Here is a 17,678-nt window from a genome sequence, read left to right on the forward strand (position 1 = left end):
TGGTCTCCATGAGGTCCTCATACTGGTCTCCATAAGGGAACACTGCCATAAATGTTTGTGACCATGCTTTCACTTATCTTGCGCAGGTTCATACAAGTGGAATTATAGGGTTGTGTGGCAATGATTCTTAAATTTTTAAGTTCCCAAACTGTTATCCACGGTGGCTATACTGTATCATATTCCTATCAGCACAGTATGAGGTTTCCGGTTTCTCCTCATCCTAACACTAACTCTAATCAATAAAATGCCAGTACATTGTACTGAGTGTAAAGTGGTAGCTCAATGGGGTTAAATCAACATTATTTTTTTCCTACAGGAAATGGTTGCTCTCTAGTGGTACACTCTGCACATTACACTTGGAAAAAGGTCGCTAATGGGAAGCTTCAAACTAAAACTTATTAAAATTTATATTCATATTGTGCCTGCACTGTTTTGCACACTGAGTGCACTTTGATGCCCATGTTCAAAATGTTTTCCTCATTACCACTATTAATAATCCTCAAAAGCTGGCTAGCTGTGGCTTTTACTTAATCCCTGGGAGTGCATTATAGTAGGAACTTAGCTTTTGTGCTTCAGAGCTCATCTATTTTATGCACTCAGATCTTCTGGGGTCAGGGTTTACACCTGTGGAGTGGCCCATGCCTATGAAGAAGGGGAGGAAAAGCCCTGGGACAGTTTTGACTTAAACCTACAACATCCTTTCAAATGAGCCAGAGGAATAATTGTTTTTTACTGGTGGAATAAATATAAATTCTTTTAAATCAGCTGCACACAAATGGATTGTCTGGTGGTTTCTTGGTATTTTCAGGTAACACTTTGTAAATATGCCTGAAGAGTTGTGAGATTTTATAATGGATCTCCCTGGGGCTAGGCTGAAAGGTGAGAACACTATGTACATTAAAAAGAGCAAGGGAACTGAGCTGAGGAAGGAACCTGGCCAGGGATTGTCTTACCTAGAGAACGTGTATATTCGTTAAGTAATGAAAGATGTGGCTTCAGGAAATTAGGGAAGTAGAACCAAAGGTTTAATAGTTAAAGAACCTACAAGTTTTCCTTTAATGCCACAGGATATCTCAGTTGTTTTTTTGTAAAACGGAGTCTCTGTGAAATTTCCCTAACCTCCTGTGTTTTATTTAGCACATATACGCAAATACGTATGTACAAACACCTGAACACAAAATAGTAGGAGCGTGGGAGATGTGCCTATGATTTACTGCTCCAGTCAAATGGAGCCAAGAGGAGGAAGAGGCCACACCCTCTGTGTGACATTCTGGTACAGTAATTCTACTCAGTAGTAAATAATGGCCCAATCCACTTCTCAGGGTAAAGGGGTATATAAGGTTTAGTATAGGACAAAGTTTATTCACCTCAGGATAACACCGAATATGAGGGAAAATGGAAATACTCAGGAATTATTTTAATAACAGTATTTATTAAAATGTATCTATATAATGATAGATGTAACATTTTACATGTAAAAATGTTGCTAAATAACAAACTCTGCTTTTCAAAGACTGTCTGGAGATTCAGATTAAGCCACTGGTGCTGCCTTCACTGACAAAACTCAGGGAGACACTGGAATCACACAGTAGGGCCATATTCAATCCTCTGCTTTTTGAAAATAGCTGTTTTGGAGCTAAATCTGGTGTTATTTATATATATACAGTGCTGTTTAACTCTTCCCAGAAAAGCTGCCATAAAGTGAAGTGTGCATATTCTTGCCCATCTAGTTTTGCAAATTATTTTAAAGACCATGTTCTAAACTTGTTCTGAACAATGGTAACAAATGTGTATCCCCCTGCCCCCAAAAGGTGGTGATTTTGAAGGATGGTGGTTTTTTAGTACATTCTTTGTATCTAAGTTTTAACACGTTTAACAGGGAAATATTTGATTATTAATATTTTCACTTCATACACCTCAGGATATCACATATTTCAACTCCTTCCTTTTTTGTTATGTAGGTGAGGAAAATATTACAAGACATTTAAGTAACTTGTGTGAGGCAGAAGTGATTGTTGTTCGGCTTCTGGTTGGTTTGCCCGACTATGTAGGGTGCAGGCAACGGGCTTCCTGGCGGCCCAGCTGGCCAGCCTTGGGGTCCCCAGGCTCGAGGTCCCAGCCCTGCTGGGTCCCGCTGCCGATCCACGCTGCTGCCGTCTGCTTGAGTTATCTCACATTTGCTGGGACTTAAACCTTTAAAGCTTACTTTATAGTGCTCAGGGCTTTACAAATTTTGTTACTAAACTTTTATTAAAAATAATGTGTCCTCATAAAGAGAATACAAATAAGGGAAAAACCCTGTCAACTGAGCAATCACTAGAGGTGTACTAATGTTCTGACTAGTACTGGTAGATGGAGAAAGTCTGTAGGGCAACACAATAAAGTGACATCAGACAAGAAAACACCCCCACTTTGGAGTCATTAAATTTCTAGTGACTACAGATGCCCCAACTTCCTCTCAAGCTCCATTTTCTGAAACGTCTAATTCCTACTCACAATCTAGCTTAACTGTCTCTAGTATAATGCCAAAATGGTTCAAGTTAAACTAGGGTTCGGGTACGAGCAGTGGATGACATTAGAACAGCTTATAAAAGCCACATCTCCTCCAGCTCATACTCATAAGCAAAACCCTTTATAACTTGAAGTCGGGCAAATAAATCTGTATCGTCTGGGTGTCACCTTTTACTATCTGACTGTGGGCGTCACTCAGTTTTAATTTCATCATCTATAGAGCATGATAATAGTGGCTAATCTGAAAGATGGTTTTAAAAATGCGAACTATGGGAAGTACACGGCATGCGTGGCTTAAATGCACGTTCCTTTCCCCTCTTCCACAGTTTCATCTTCTAGGTCTACTGTGCTGCTGGGACGGGGATGAACAGTGCACGGAGCAAATGAAGGGAAAACAGGCTGAGTGGCTGTGTGGTGCTATCAGGAATTCAGGACAAACACTTACGAGCAAGAGTGCCATCACAAGCAGATTAACTGGCTGTGTCACGTTATCAAGCTCGAAGTAACTCAATCCACCGCTTTAGAATAGCGTCTATGTTAGAGAGAGGGCTGGCTGGAGGCAGGGCCAGTGGCTGCTTGAATGGAAAAATACCGTATCTAAGTTACTTGTCACCTGAAGGAAAAGAAACATGCCACCCAGAAGCTGGGTGCCCTGATTTATAGTTAATGTTAACACACAACATGAAGCATGTCACTTTACGTAAACAAGCCACTCAAACCACTGAACGGATGGGAGTAAAGCTCACAGAGATGGTATATCTTGCCTTGCCTTTTTTAAACCTTCATTTAAAATGAGAGAATACGAGTTAACAGGACTGCAATCAAGTAAGGCCCAGGACTGTCATGTGACAAATACTCTATTTGATCTCTATGGGCAATAGAGAAACCTATGGTGAAATTCATTCTGTACATCCAGTGGGTTTCAAAACTGCCAATATTTTACAGCTTCCAATTTATCCTGGATCAGGCATTTGTTTGGACAAGTAATCAGTTGTAAAGATTAATATCACTTCAAATTCTGAAGACCCAGGTCAATGATATGCATGAAATTTCCCTCACTTAGGGGTTGATCATGACTTCCACGGAGTTGGGTTAAAAAACGTAGAAAATGTAAGCAGCTCACAGATAATGTTTTCTGAGGTGCCTGCAATGGAGCAAAACTGTAAGTCATACCACTGTGGGGTCAGAAGCAACCAACAACCTAGTCTAAGTTTCTTAATTTGAAAATCAGAAGGAAAACAATCTCAGAACAGGCATTCCACAGAATCAGAAACATGGCCAATAAATTTGTGACAAAATGTTCAATTTCATTTGTCAGAGAAATGCAAACTGAAGTCACATAGGGCTGTTTTCCATACTGCATCCAAAGCTGGCAATGTACCCTCATCCACAGTTGGTATGAGAGCTTTTTGGGTGAAGTGGTTTGGTTAACATCGAACATTTTAAACATTGCTTATCTTTTGACTCAGACATCCCCGCCTTACAGAAATTTCTCCTGCAGAAATACTTGCAAAGATGCATAATGATGTGTGTGCTGAGATGCCTCAGTACAGCCCCATTCACGACAGCAAAGTGCAGGCAAGGCTGGTGTGCATAATGGATGCATGTTTACATGAATGGTGATATACCCTTATTATACAATATTTTGTAGCCAAGATGATTGCCATATAGAGAAAACTGATAAAAAGTAAAAAGAATCAGAATACAGTATATCCAAATTTATGTTTAAAAACAATGTGTAAGTGCACAATGAAAGTTCTAGAAAGAGATGCACCAAACTCATTGGCTGTTACGTCTGTGGAGGAAGGGATGAAGACTTGCCCTTAAACTTTTTGCTGCCTATGCTTTTGTTTGCATCATTTGACATATTTAAGTAGTCTATTTGTAAATAAGTCAGTTTGAAACAGGGTTTAGGGAAAAAAACACTCAAAACTGATACACATGTATGTTGGGAATCTCTGCAAAACACTCTACAAATAACTTCCTCCCTTGAGACGCTTGCAGAGTCCTCAGTTGCCACTCTGGTACCAAGTCTACCTACAGGAGGACTTTCTTCACAGACCACAGGACAATGACGGAAAGGCTAGGAGTTGAGTTAACTGAAGACACTGTTTTCACATCACAGTGTATGTTCATGTAGAAAAGTGTGTGTGCGTGGTTGCTTAGGTGACAATTTACAAGAATATTTAGCAGTGCGGAGACAGAAACCCATAATTGTGTCTGCCTCTTACACATAAAATAAGGTAAATGAGATGTTAAAACTGGGCCCCAGTAACAAAAAGAAGGGTGACTTAAAGCACTTAGCATGATGGGCACATGGTCTTTTACACTAAAATAGAATTGTTTAGAAAGTATTTCAAGGTCTGCTATGCAGTCTGTTAGAAGGGCACAGGTCTTTCTTATCAGAGCCTTGGTGTTCCAGGGAGACCACAACACTGAGGGACCTGTTCTAAGACAAAACAGACTAGACGGGTCCAATTATCTAATCACAACCAGAGGGCCAGCAGATAAACCTCTGATTATACTCTAGTGTAGTAGACCCACTGGGTTTCAGAGCTGTGTGCAACAGACAGGAAAGTTCTGACCTCCTAGATGCCTAATTTAAAGTAGACTGGATTGTGGCAATTTACATTCCCAACAACCCTGGCAAATAGTGAGCAAGTATTTAAGTGATTCAGGCACCACAAGTACCTAAATACTTGCTAAGAAGAGTTCTCAGGACTAAAAGGGGAATTACTACTTACCTCAGAGCTGCAGCCAGCAGTCAGCAGGAGAAACACCTCGTGCAGCATGTGGGAAACAGCCTTTACGTACCTGGGGACACCAAAGGCAGAAACTGAAGATACTGCTACAAGTTGGCCTACTTAGAAGTAAAAGATGTTTGCCAGGAAAGTGCCATAATGAAAACTGAAAAGAAAATGATAATTTGGAGGAAAGTATTTACAGTGTAAAAAGTGAATATACAAATTGAAAGGAAGAAAAACATGGAGAGATCATCATATTGCTTAGCCACCTTGCCCTTAGAACAACCTTTTCTAGTGGTAAATCCCTTCATATGATTTAGGTGAGAGACTTCCCCACATCTATGAGTTGGGCACTTGAACTGGACCTAGAATACTGGTCACATAACCCATACACTGCAAATGGCAACTTGGTATGTGAGGGGAAAAAATACTCAGCACCATAAGGGAAAAAATGAAGTCATCAAACACCATTTCCCTACCTATCAAATTGGGTGCATTTTCCAAACATGATACCCAGGACTGGTAAAGGAGTAGAGCACATCTCTACATGCTAAAATCACTAAGTGCAAGGGTGCTGGAACAGTGAAAAGCCCGTGTTTGTGACAGTTCTGGTGATCTTATCTTAACCATTGAGCATCGCCAGCAGAGAATGATTTTAAGGTGCTTCCTGATGTGATGAAGTATGAGGCACAACAGTATCCCCTGTGAAGGATTCTTGCCAACTACAATCAAGCCTTCAGACCTAATTTACAGGAAATATGAGACACAGAGGAATAAGTTAAAGGATATTTTGGGAACCACATAAACCCAAAATGTAGGACATTAAGAAGTTTTCTTTCTGGACTAAGACTGAGATATAACCACCAAATGTTATGCATGAAACTTGACTGAATCCTAGTTCAAAAAATAAGTCCTAAAACCTTTGGGGGATAAATGCAGAAATTTGAACATGGGCTGAGTATTACATGGTCATTCAGAAATTGTTGAACAGTCTTAGAGAATAAGGCGGTACTGCAATGTTGGAAAATATCCTGGGATTGCATGAATTTTTTAGGAGTGAAGATAACTCAGAATACACACATGGGTACATTTACATAAAGACAATAGGTAAAATATTTTTTAGTCAATCCAAATAGTCTACTTCAGGGATGGTCGTGGAAGCATTCTCTGTAATATCTCCAAATTAGAAATAATCTGTGTCTAACAAGGAGGTTAATGAGATGACACACCATGTAACAGACAACTACTACTGAAAATCTGTAACAGGCAAGATGACATGGGTTTGTGGAAATCCCAGAGGTTTTATGACCCACCTTTCAAGGCCTACTTCAAACGAGGTGCCTTCCTTGTAGCTTCATCAGGACTAAACACGCTGCCCTCCCCCACACTTACCACTGCCAAGGTTGGGTGTTTGTTCATTAGGATCAATGAGTAGAGGTCAACCTAGCATAAGGAAGAAATGATGAAAGAGGACGAGGTGGGTAGTGAGTCCTTTGTCAGTGTCAGAAGACCAGAGGTTCAGCGGTTGGGGTATCACTGTGCAGTGAGGAGATGGAATGAAGAGCTGCCACCAGTTTGTTTACGCAGGCTCTATGCTCAGCACCGCCCACACGGCATTGACATCCTCACCTTCTTACTAGGTAAGATGCCAAGTCAGTGAAGTGTGAAAATGAGAAAAACCCAGAGAGGTTAAGTAACTCACCCAAGGTCACCCAGCAAACTCGAGCCAGGATTCAAATTTACAAATTTCAGCATCTACATTCTGATTTCATAAAACTCAGTTGAGGCAGAGTATTACATCTTTTGGAGTCCCCAAGGGAGGAGATACCAGAGGGTCCTCAGATTCATTACCAACATTCTACAAACGTGTCTATTCAGCAAATTAACAGGCAAATCGAAGTCACTGCTGCACCTGGCAGCTGATGTTGGGTAAGAAGCCACCCTGGTGCTATCAGGCTGGTACGTGTGTGATTAAGATCTTGAAAATACACTGAAGGATAACTACCCTCTGTCCACATTTGTTTTCCCATCCCAACAATACATACATACTGTGAATGAGGGCACATTACACTCTTCTGGGCTCTACATGGTGGTCGTAGAGTGACACTACGCAGTACTTTATTCAGGCAAAGTGAAAGCACAGATTCAACCCCAATGATTTCTCTAAATTTTTATTAATTTTTTTTAACAGCTCAATCCTCTTGTGAAAAGGAAAGAATTTGAAGATTAACAAGTCAATTAACAATGCATAAACAGCAATTAATCCTCATCACAGAGAACAAACAAAAGATCTGTGGCACATTATCTTTGGAGAGATCTTTTGCAAATTTTTCTTCTAACAAAAGAAAACAAACTATAATTCTCACAGATCACATATGTCTCTTTCAAAGGACTATACAATGCAGCTAAATTTTATTCACAAAAGCCCCAAGTTGCAGTTCCATTGCTGAAGGAGATAAAATACAGAGTCCCCCTTATTTGTGTTGCACATCTTCCCATTGACAGCATCACTGCTTTTCCCTATCCTACTTACAAAATCACTGTGTGGACTAGATAGCTGGCACAGTACTTCACAATATAAAAGAAAAATTCGTATTATTTTAGAAAAAGACCAGTGATCATTTATCAACTGGACACTTTATTCCTTTTTTACACAATTTTAATACCAAGATTTGATTTTCTCTCTAAAGTCATAAGAAAGCAAAAAACATATAATATAATATATAATGGTAATAAATAAAAAAGGGCAACCCTGCTTAGGTTATGATCCAAAATATGATCACATTCAGGAAAAAAGGAAAAAAAAAACAAGATTTGAGGCACGCATATCAACACACACACCCCAACATGAACAGTGTATACTTGGTATCTGAAGGGGGATGTGCAGCAATCTTAGCAATACGTGTTGATGGCCTGAACTAAAGGTGAAGTTAATACTGCCTGTGTTAAGCGTTGTTTCAACATCTACTTTAGAGCCAAGCAAGCCGCCGTCCTCAGGCCAGACACTGCCCAGTCTGACGTGGGCCCTAGGCCGGCCTGTCTGCGGTCTGCCTCCCGTCCTTGCGGGCCGGGGCGCTTGCCACGGACCCGTGCGCTTCCTTCCTGCCCTCTTGGGTAGAGACAACCAGGAGTTTCTCTCACCTTCACAGTACCCACTGCTGTCTGGTGCACAGTGGAAGCTGTAGTGTGATTTCCCCCAGGACAACAGGAAATTTACAGCCACTGTAAGAAAGGTGGTAGACGGTGCTGGTCTACTCAACATAAGAACTGAGGAGAACATGGCCAGTGGTCACAATTCATTCTCAGTCACTAAGAAACCAACACAACTGGATCGCATATTTGAGGTTTATCTGGTAGAAATACCACTAAATACCACTTGCAGTATTTGAAGGAAAATACTCAACACCATGTTATTCTGCTAACTACATCTTCTGCAAACAAAATGACAGAAGATAGAAAAGGCATGGGAAAACATTATGCCCATTAATTCTAAATAGGACCAAAGCCAGAAGAGGCCCCCACGGAAGAAGAGGAAAGGTGCGGCCGTGACCTGCTGCTCCTCCCGGCCACGGTGCCCGGCACGCAGCCCATCTCTGTTTCTCAAACCAGCCCAAACAGTCTTGCAAAATTTAAATACTGCTAATCAATGGTAAAGAGTCTAAGAGATGAAGTGGTAAAAGTTTTTCCAAAGATTAGTGTAGTGTCTTGGAAAATAAATCCTTAAGTAAAAGCAGACTCTGGTGGGAGGTAGGGAATCAAGCCTTATTTGATTTCATTTAACAAGACGCCCAAATACACCTCAAACTTCATGAAGCAGAAGAACAAAAGGTGCAAGGCCGACATAACACGTCGTAAGGCCATGGCAAAATACAGCATATTCTCAAAAGTATTTCTAAACAGATTTGGTCAACAAAGGCACAATGAATACATCCAACCCACAGCCTTTTGTTCTGAGTGTGAAATGCACACACACCTCCCTTCACGGATCACACCTACGAGTTTTGTGCATTTTGAAGGGCATAATGGCTTCTTCTTGCTTCTAAAAATCATTGAACAGAAATCATAAAAAAAAGTAAGCTCCTGATTTGACTAATATTAATTTGTAAAGTATCAATGAAGGCAGGTTTTCAGCCAGAAAGGCGTAGTTTATTAGCTTCTAAACATTGAGATATGGCATTAAAAGATGTAGAATGAGGGAGATTAAGTGTGGTCCAATTTGTCAAGGGGAAATAACTAAGTATTTTAGGTCAAAATGGATCTGTAAAATGAAGAGCCTTTTGTTAAAAAAGTCAGATGCTTTTACCTTTCAGTATAGTGACTAAATAGTACCAGGTAAATCATTCGCCTACTGCAGTTCTGGTCCTGGTAACATGCCCGCGGGACCCTCCCAATCTCCACCACAGCTAACATGTGCTATGTTTTCACATTCTTAACCCAGTGTAATTTGGTACATTTAAGTAAAGTGTTTTTCATTGTTTAGCAGGGCCCTTAGTGTGGTTAAAGTCTGAAGTTTGGTGATTCACATTCTAATTATCTCCAGGAAGGACAAAAACATTCAACATTTTAAAACATAAAACAGTGTTCTTCCATTTCCTGTAAAGGTACACAGACATAAAGACACATACACACAACTGTAGTGCCAAAGGCAAGATTTTACACTCAATTTTCACTCCTCAAGATGTTTTGTGTTTGTCTCACTGTGAAATATGCACTATCACTGTTAGAAGAACTTGACATATTCAAAGGCGTAATTTTATAATCTAGTTCTTCCAATTATTTGCCTCAGTACAAATTTTGCCTTAGGGAATTTAGGCATGCAGTGAAAAAGTGCAATTGGTTTTTAAAAAAAATCCTTTAGATTTCTATATACAACCATAACAGCAAAAAGACCTTATGAACATTAAGGATTCATCAGCCATTACTCTATTTAAAAAGTAGCCATTAGGAATGGTCTTTTAGGTACAATGCATGTTGCCATAGAATTGGAAATATTCCATGATCAAAACAGAACAAACTGAACTCTGTTTCAATTCACTTTTCATGGGACAAATGTTTAATATTAAGAGGGAGAAAAACATACAAAGAATAAGGCCACTGAAAAAGCAATAAGTTCTTTAGAATTGGCCAAGAAATTGACTTGGAAATGTCTTCAGTTGAGGGAGCAGTCAACACAGACTCCCGCACAATCCACAGCTCATAAACTGGCCTGAAGGACACACCCTTCCAAACGGACAGCGGCTCACACTGGGGAGTGGGGCGGGTGCGGGAATGGCCAAGGCCGTAAGGGGGAAAAGGTGTTGATCACATCAACCCGATCCTGGTGTCTTCTACTACACATAAGAGGTGGACACAAAGCCATGAGTGTAAAACCTACCGGGCAATTACTGTTCATTTACCAACAGGCTGCTTTTTAAACTAACAGTTTCAGAAGAACCATGGCTTTGCTTTAGAATATCAATAAATGAAATCAGCCCATCAAGATCGCACATCAGGTTCTTATGATTACTACTGCTGAATTTTCTGGCTAACCTAAATAGGAGCTAACAGACCTCTGAGCCAGCTTGTGGTAACAAAAGAACAGGCTGGAAATGACACTGAAAGGCAGCTTCACAGAAATAATTTATGCTATGAAAAATAGGCATTCCTGTCCTCTACACATCCATTTAGCTATTTTCCAAATTACCAAGTTAGTTCTTACATTCATCATTTGGACTGTAGACCTCTTCATTATAAAAAAAATGGCACTCCCTTCATTAATAAATAAATATGAAAATGTCAAATACGTCTGGTAGGAAACAAAATGTAGATGGGCAAAATGGGATGAAGGAACAGAAACACCAACTGCACAGACAACACTCCTCAATTTTAATATACATGCAAATTCTACTTCTAAAGGGGATAAAAAGAATTGGCTTTGAAAAACACTGCACTCAAAACAATGCTTCTAATAATAATCTTCAGAGTTTCAATGAAAAAGAAAACCTGTGCTTATGGGTATGTAATTTGTGTTCTTTCATTTTAGGTCATTCAAACTCAACTTGGTTTAATGCATATAATATGGCAATAACAGCACATGGGAAGGCCACAGTTCTTCAATCTAATCAAATCTAGTTTGAGAAACACTCTGGAGTGAAGGCATGTGGTGAAATTTTTTTTTTTTAAGTCTAATTAACCACCCCAAATCTCCACATCCTCTCAGGGAGTTAAATTTCCCCTAGATAACATTCAAGGGCTTGGAAAGTATAGTTTTGCTATAAATATAAAATAATTTGTAGCAGAAAAATAAAGCCTCTCTAAGAAGTAGATTTCATTTTCTTTGTTCACTGACAAACTCTGAGTTGGTTAGACAACATGAGTTACCACATAACTGTAGACCACAGATCAGCACCTCAAATTCCAACTCTACTTAAACAAAAATTAAAAAGCACTTTAGCCATCTGGTCAGGTATAAATGTTGGTTCCCTTCTTCCCCAAGGCAGAAAACTTGGAACAGAGTCAGTGGCGACGGCCTTTTGCTGAAGCAGGGTTGGGGAATGGCAGAGCCATGTCCTCCGTCATGCACGAAGCCCCAGGCAGCTTCTCGGGGTGCGGCAGCTCCTCTCTCTGCTGCTCTGATGTCAGCTGGCTCTTAGCACAGAACCAGAGAAATCAGAGCAGGGATGAGGGTGCAGTACTCCAGGCAATGGGGCGGGTGGGGGGGGGTTGCCTTCAATGTTACAAATTATACAGTACTTGGTATCACCAAAGTCACTGTTCATCAGAACAAAGTGGGGTACAGTGGAGTCCTTCACAACTTATGTTTTATAGATGACCATTAGCATTTATGAATATTTTCCCCCCAAACTTGAGAAAAAAAAATCATCCATAAAACTGTACACCAAAATTCATTGTTAAAAAATTTCCTTCTGGGAATGACTAGTGTGGCTATTGAGATGACATGAATTTGCTTTCAGAGTTGAAATTGCTTCTCCTTATCTCATCTGCAACTTGCATCCTGCCGGTTAAAAAAATTCAGAAATGTTTCGAGACCATTCATATGCACACTTAGGCTCCATTGCACTTCTGTCCTGTAGTTAGGGAAGGCAAGGTCATCTCTGAGGCCGGTCTCCTGCTTTCTGCTTCTGCATAACCATCATGTCCCAACCATCTCATCGTGCTTTTCTTCTTGAGTGTGGTGTCCTGATTAGACAAATGTCCGGACTGTTTTTGAGGCTTCCAATGTGCAAAAAAGTTCCCAAGGCATTAAATCAACTTGGCCCTCCATTAAGGTGTTTCGGTTACTTGTTTGAGCCGCTGAAAACCCTGTCTTGTGTAGTGCACCAGATCCACCAAACTGCTGTTGAGGGCTAGTGCACACACACTTGTGCTGAGCTGAGCAAAAAATTCTGCAAACAAGCAAAACCAAGTAAACATACTTGAACACACAAAAATAAAAATGGAAACATAAGCAGTCCAAGTACCAGAAACTATACCCTCACAATATTCTGTACCTGATCACAGCAAAAAACCCCACAATGTACTGTTAACAGCTTGCTTTCTCCATATCTAAACTAGAAGGGCAGGAACTGGGTTTGTTTTAGGGTTGACTCCATAATGTCTAGCACAAGAGGCTGGCACTGAAAATTTAACAATTTATACTTTTGGATCAGTGGATGCATGAATTGAGGGAAAAAAACCAACCCAAACCCAACATGTTAAAAGCATCACTAACTTGCTAAGACAGAAAATACAGATCTGAGAGACTGTGGGAGTTACGTGGCTACAACCCCCAGCCACCACCTTCCCAACCAGGCCACTGACACGCACGGAAGCACGTCCTGAGCAGGCACTGGCACGGACCCCGAGCGGGTCCTCTAACAGCATGCTCTACCGTCTCTGGAACCCTGGATTTCACCAAGGGCCTTCTTTCCAAACAAGCCTTGACAGTGGGTGCCACACTTCTTGTATTGTTGCTAACTATCTTACATACACTCAGAACATAAACTCAGCATGCAGGTCAAGCCACTTTGTAACTCCAATCTGTTGTGACTTCCTTCCTCATTGGCCTTGCCCTTTTGCTAGCATTTCAGTTCAAGCTGAAATAATGGGGCCAAAACTTCTGAAGATGCAAAGAGCTGAAGCCACTTCTGATTTAACTGTGCTAAGATCCAGCCACAGAAATCCATCTTCACATACAGAACTCAAGAGAGAACTGTGACTAGGTTATAAGGCAGGATGGAGATGTGAAAGAATAAGTAACTACACATTTCCTTTTCTTCAAAAAACTGAACACAGAATCTGAACCAACAGTGCTGTTTTCTCCTAACCCCCAGGCCCTCAAAAGCCCCGGCACAGAGCCCTTTACCTTTATTCTTCCTTGTAAGGACCTCAGCCTGTTCCCAAAGATCAAAGGCGGTAAGGACATGGGACGTGATGGTGACATAGGAAGATGTCATGTTTTGGATGGTGATCGGCATCCCACTGCTCCCCACACTGCCGGCACTTGACTGGGACCCTATGGAGCTGGCAGGAGAAGGCATTGGAGAGAGTGGGGATGGTGTACCTGTGCTTCTGGAAGACAGGAGAAAAAAGAAAACCAGTTAATCACCTAGACCCCAAGAGTACAGGCTTCCTGTCTCTGGAACTGCAGGCCAAGTCACAAAGTGTTAGTGTGCACTAGCCAAAATGACGACCAGCTCTAAGATCATTTCTACAAGGTCAAATAGACTCCCCTCACCTTCAGGATATTGGGAATTTATTTCATAAAACCCAGTGGGATGGAGCCCACCAAACAGAAAGAATGACTGAATGGAGGCAAGATATCCTTCACTGGACAGAGTCAGGCAGGCAAATCTGTACTCCAAATATGCCTTCTCTTGCCATCTACATACTCTGCTCCCTGGACCTGGAACGACTCCCCACCCCACACCCACCATCCACCTTCTCACGTTAAGTCAACACTTGCTGTGACGACACCCCTGATCTCCTTTATGTTCTTTCCTTCCACCAAACATTAACTGAGCCCCTGGCATTCTTCCAGACCTGGGGATACAGCACAGCTTCCCTTCTGTCACCATGTGAACTTGTCTCTCTGCACTTATCACACCCCACTACACTTTTATGTCTAACTCCTTTTCCTGGGTCACAAACATTTTGAAGGCAGGGGCCATTTCTTACTATTCTTTGCATTTCTAGCACTTGGCAAAGTAGGTGCTAAGAGCAGACTCTTGATGAGTACCTGCTGAGTCACTGCCTGAATGAACATGGGACAGCCTATGAGGCACTGGGTCCGGGCCAGGGAGTAGGACGCACCAGGGGACTGTCCTCCTGACTATCTCCCTGCACAGGCACGTACACAAGTGCCTTAATGTGGGTCAGATGAGAAATCTAAGTGAAGTCACTGAGTGCAGGAAGTAACAGATATACAATGGAAGCTGGGTCAGTAGCAGAAGCCTCCTGACAGGGTGGTATCCGCCCTCTGGGCAGCATGGGTCCAGGGCATCCCCAGCAGAACTTCCCATTATCTGGAATACAGAATTTCTAGGGATGAGAGTGGAAGTTCCACGAGGGCAGTGATTCTTGTCTGCTTTGTTTACTGCCATATCCCCTAAACCTGAGAGAGGAGTTGGTACAAAGCAGGCACTCACTGTATACTGGCAGGACAAATGATGAATGAGTTACTGAAAATAATGTGACTGATGACCTATTAATTTGGAATAATATCTTAAAGGCAGGAGAATGAAAACTTTCAGAATAAGAAGTTACTTCTCAACCAGGACTTTATTTTTTAAAGAAAGGCCATATGGGAATCTCTTCTTTAGAATGTGCTGTAAATGGGTCAATCTTTGAGATGATACTCTTAAAATAGTACAATCTATCAGAACTGGTAGCTTTTCAAAGAGTATGATCAAGTTAAAAAACTAAAAAGAACTACAAGGAAGAAAATTCTATCTTTATCGTAAATACATGTGCACAAGAATAGTTTTTCAGTATCTTATGGTTTAGATGAGCAACTTCAGTTCACAGACTGGGGGAAAAACTAAGCTAGAGATAATTGTTTTCACCCTGTAATAGCACTGTTATGGACCCTAGAGAAGGTGGAGGGCACATGGTTCTGGAAAGTTCTTGTTTACTGAAATGCCAAGACGACATGACATGCACAGAGAGAATGGACTTTGTCTTGTCAGGCATATCTAAAGATCCCCAAGCTCTAGAATTTTGACCCTATATTCTTTATAATTATCTTTGTATGTTACCCAATCAGTAAACACCTTGATTTATAACTATTCCTCAAAAAGGTAGAAATATGCTAATGATTTAAGTTTAAGGAGAAAATCAGTGCATAGATGTTCACAATTTTTGAAAAGCCAGAACCAATGTGTATATACTAATGGTTGCAAAAGCAAGAGGTAAATAAAGAAATAACTCAATTAGGAAATTATTTAAGTCAGACTTATCATTACCTTGCAATGCATGGAGAAGGTGCCTGGGCAGCTTTGGAAGAAATCTTGAAGTGTTCGCTAAGAGTACGAGAATACTTTATTGCTTTATCTTTTTTACAACGAAACATCGCCATGTTCAAAATGGACTGGCAACGCATGCTATGAACACAAACAGAAGTTAAAATGAAGCATTACCTTGCAAACATGAGGCTCAGTACTACAAAGACAGCCACTGGACCTTTTACACCCTAACGGACACACTGGGTTTCCCTCATCTACATAAGGCAGAATACCTTAAGAATCTTACTGCATTTATTTACACTATCACCAAAAGTAAATACTGGTGGGCAAAAACACAAACATTCAAGGGTATAATGTAAGTCACAAGTCCAAAGCATTTATTGATTCATCAGTAAAATGGCAGATGTCACTTCATAATAATTATCAGTGGGATTAACCTCCTGACCACATATCCTACTTTCTGGTATTGTTTTGCCTTATTATACTTTTCACGTTAAGAAAACACATTTCAAAACTTTTTTGTAACAGCAAAATATGCAAAATATGCAACATTATTTAGACAAAGTACATACCATAAGACAGCAAATATTTTCTCTTGTGTTGGTGTTGTGGCGTCTGAGAAGGATTTTAATGACATTACAAATCTATAAGGAAATATAATAATGTCAGATTAAACAAATTCAGTCAGAAATTCCCAAACACAGGACACCTAATTACGTTTGTCTCAGTTTTATATTGATTTTTCCTGAAGATGTAAAGACATGAAAACAGTGCAGGAAAAATTGAAGCTTTAGAGCAACAATTCAGGCCATTCAGAAAACTAGGCAAGCACCTGGCTCTTCTCTGGCCCATCCACCTTTTTGAACCAAGTAGACTTGTGTCCTTACCAGGTCCCCTGTTGAAATGCAGATAATAAAGAAGGGACTTTAAACTGAGACGGGAGCATCTGATAAGCAAGCTGAACAGGAAACACCAACTCTCTCTGACAGGTTTGGCATTTCACAGTGCACCTGGCAGCATGGAGTACCTGGACCCAGTCTCCTTCTACTTTATCTAGAAAACAACTTTAAAATCGGGCCAAAAAAAGCTCCAGTATCAGTGACATTTTAAAGGCTCCCCTGTATTAAGCTGTTCATACTAGGGTTCAAATGGATTAAAACAATAAAGGCAAGGAAAGAGAAGTTCTTAAGAGGATGGCAAGATGACTTGGCACTTACTTAATGAGGTCTACAGTTTCTGAGTACACAGAGTAAGCCGACTTTGACGCCGGGCTTTCTGACTCCATGGCAATCCCACACTCAATAAAGGACAAGGCAGCTTCCAAGTACTTAAAAGCCTTCCCAATCTTGTCTGGCTGTAGAAGAACATGGTTATTGTTAGACCTAAGACAGACTTCCATTCTGTTTCTCACCCATGATTCTCTTCACTGTCTTCGTTTAATTATGGCTAGAGCAAAGTGTGAAACAAATGAACTCAAAATAACCTAAGCCTATAGGTTCTGACCTACTGAAAATCTTCCTTTAGGAAAAATTCAGTAAGAGAGTCTTGCATTAAGACCATTCTCTCAAAACCTTGTGGAAGAACATATTCAAACTAAGGCAGTAAGTACACATCTCCCTTGTTATTAGTGTGCAATTACACATTACACAATTTCCCTGTAATATACACACAAGTGTCTTTGTATGTATTGAGGTTTGTCTTATAATTAAGTAGAAAACATGGTTTATGAACATCCTAGCTATTAGGTCGAATAATAATCATTGTACGTCTTCTAGAGCTAAGCAGGTTATCTGATCTCCTTTGGAAGTCTGGGTTACGTGAACAAGGCTATCCTCTGGGCCAACAGGGATAAAACTTCAGAGTCTCTTAAAGGGAATGCAGAAATACAAATGAAATCCAGTATCAATGGTCACTTGAACCTGGACACACACTCTGTCACTTAACGTCCTCACTTAGTGGAACGTGACCAACTCACTCAAGA

At 40.6% G+C, this 17,678-nt stretch overlaps 1 protein-coding gene across 6 annotated transcripts in view; it reads right to left on the reverse strand.

Moving 5' to 3' along the window:
• Window positions 1-7,410: 7,410 nt before the first annotated feature.
• Window positions 7,411-17,678, reverse strand: part of AFF1 (ALF transcription elongation factor 1) — a 203,901-nt gene continuing 193,633 nt past the window's right edge. For all 6 annotated transcript variants that reach the window (XM_017641131.3, XM_017641143.3, XM_037021130.2 and 3 more), the window contains 5 exons: window positions 16,915-17,051; window positions 16,270-16,341; window positions 15,698-15,835; window positions 13,600-13,805; window positions 7,411-12,640 (listed from right to left, as the gene is read on the reverse strand). In XM_017641131.3, the coding sequence (XP_017496620.3) occupies window positions 12,519-12,640; window positions 13,600-13,805; window positions 15,698-15,835; window positions 16,270-16,341; window positions 16,915-17,051 (675 nt within the window). In that variant the 3' untranslated portion in view covers window positions 7,411-12,518. The remainder of the gene's footprint in view (window positions 12,641-13,599; window positions 13,806-15,697; window positions 15,836-16,269; window positions 16,342-16,914; window positions 17,052-17,678) is intronic.

Source organism: Manis javanica, chromosome 5 (assembly GCF_040802235.1).
Source record: "Manis javanica isolate MJ-LG chromosome 5, MJ_LKY, whole genome shotgun sequence".
NCBI classification, from domain to species: Eukaryota; Metazoa; Chordata; class Mammalia; order Pholidota; family Manidae; genus Manis; species Manis javanica.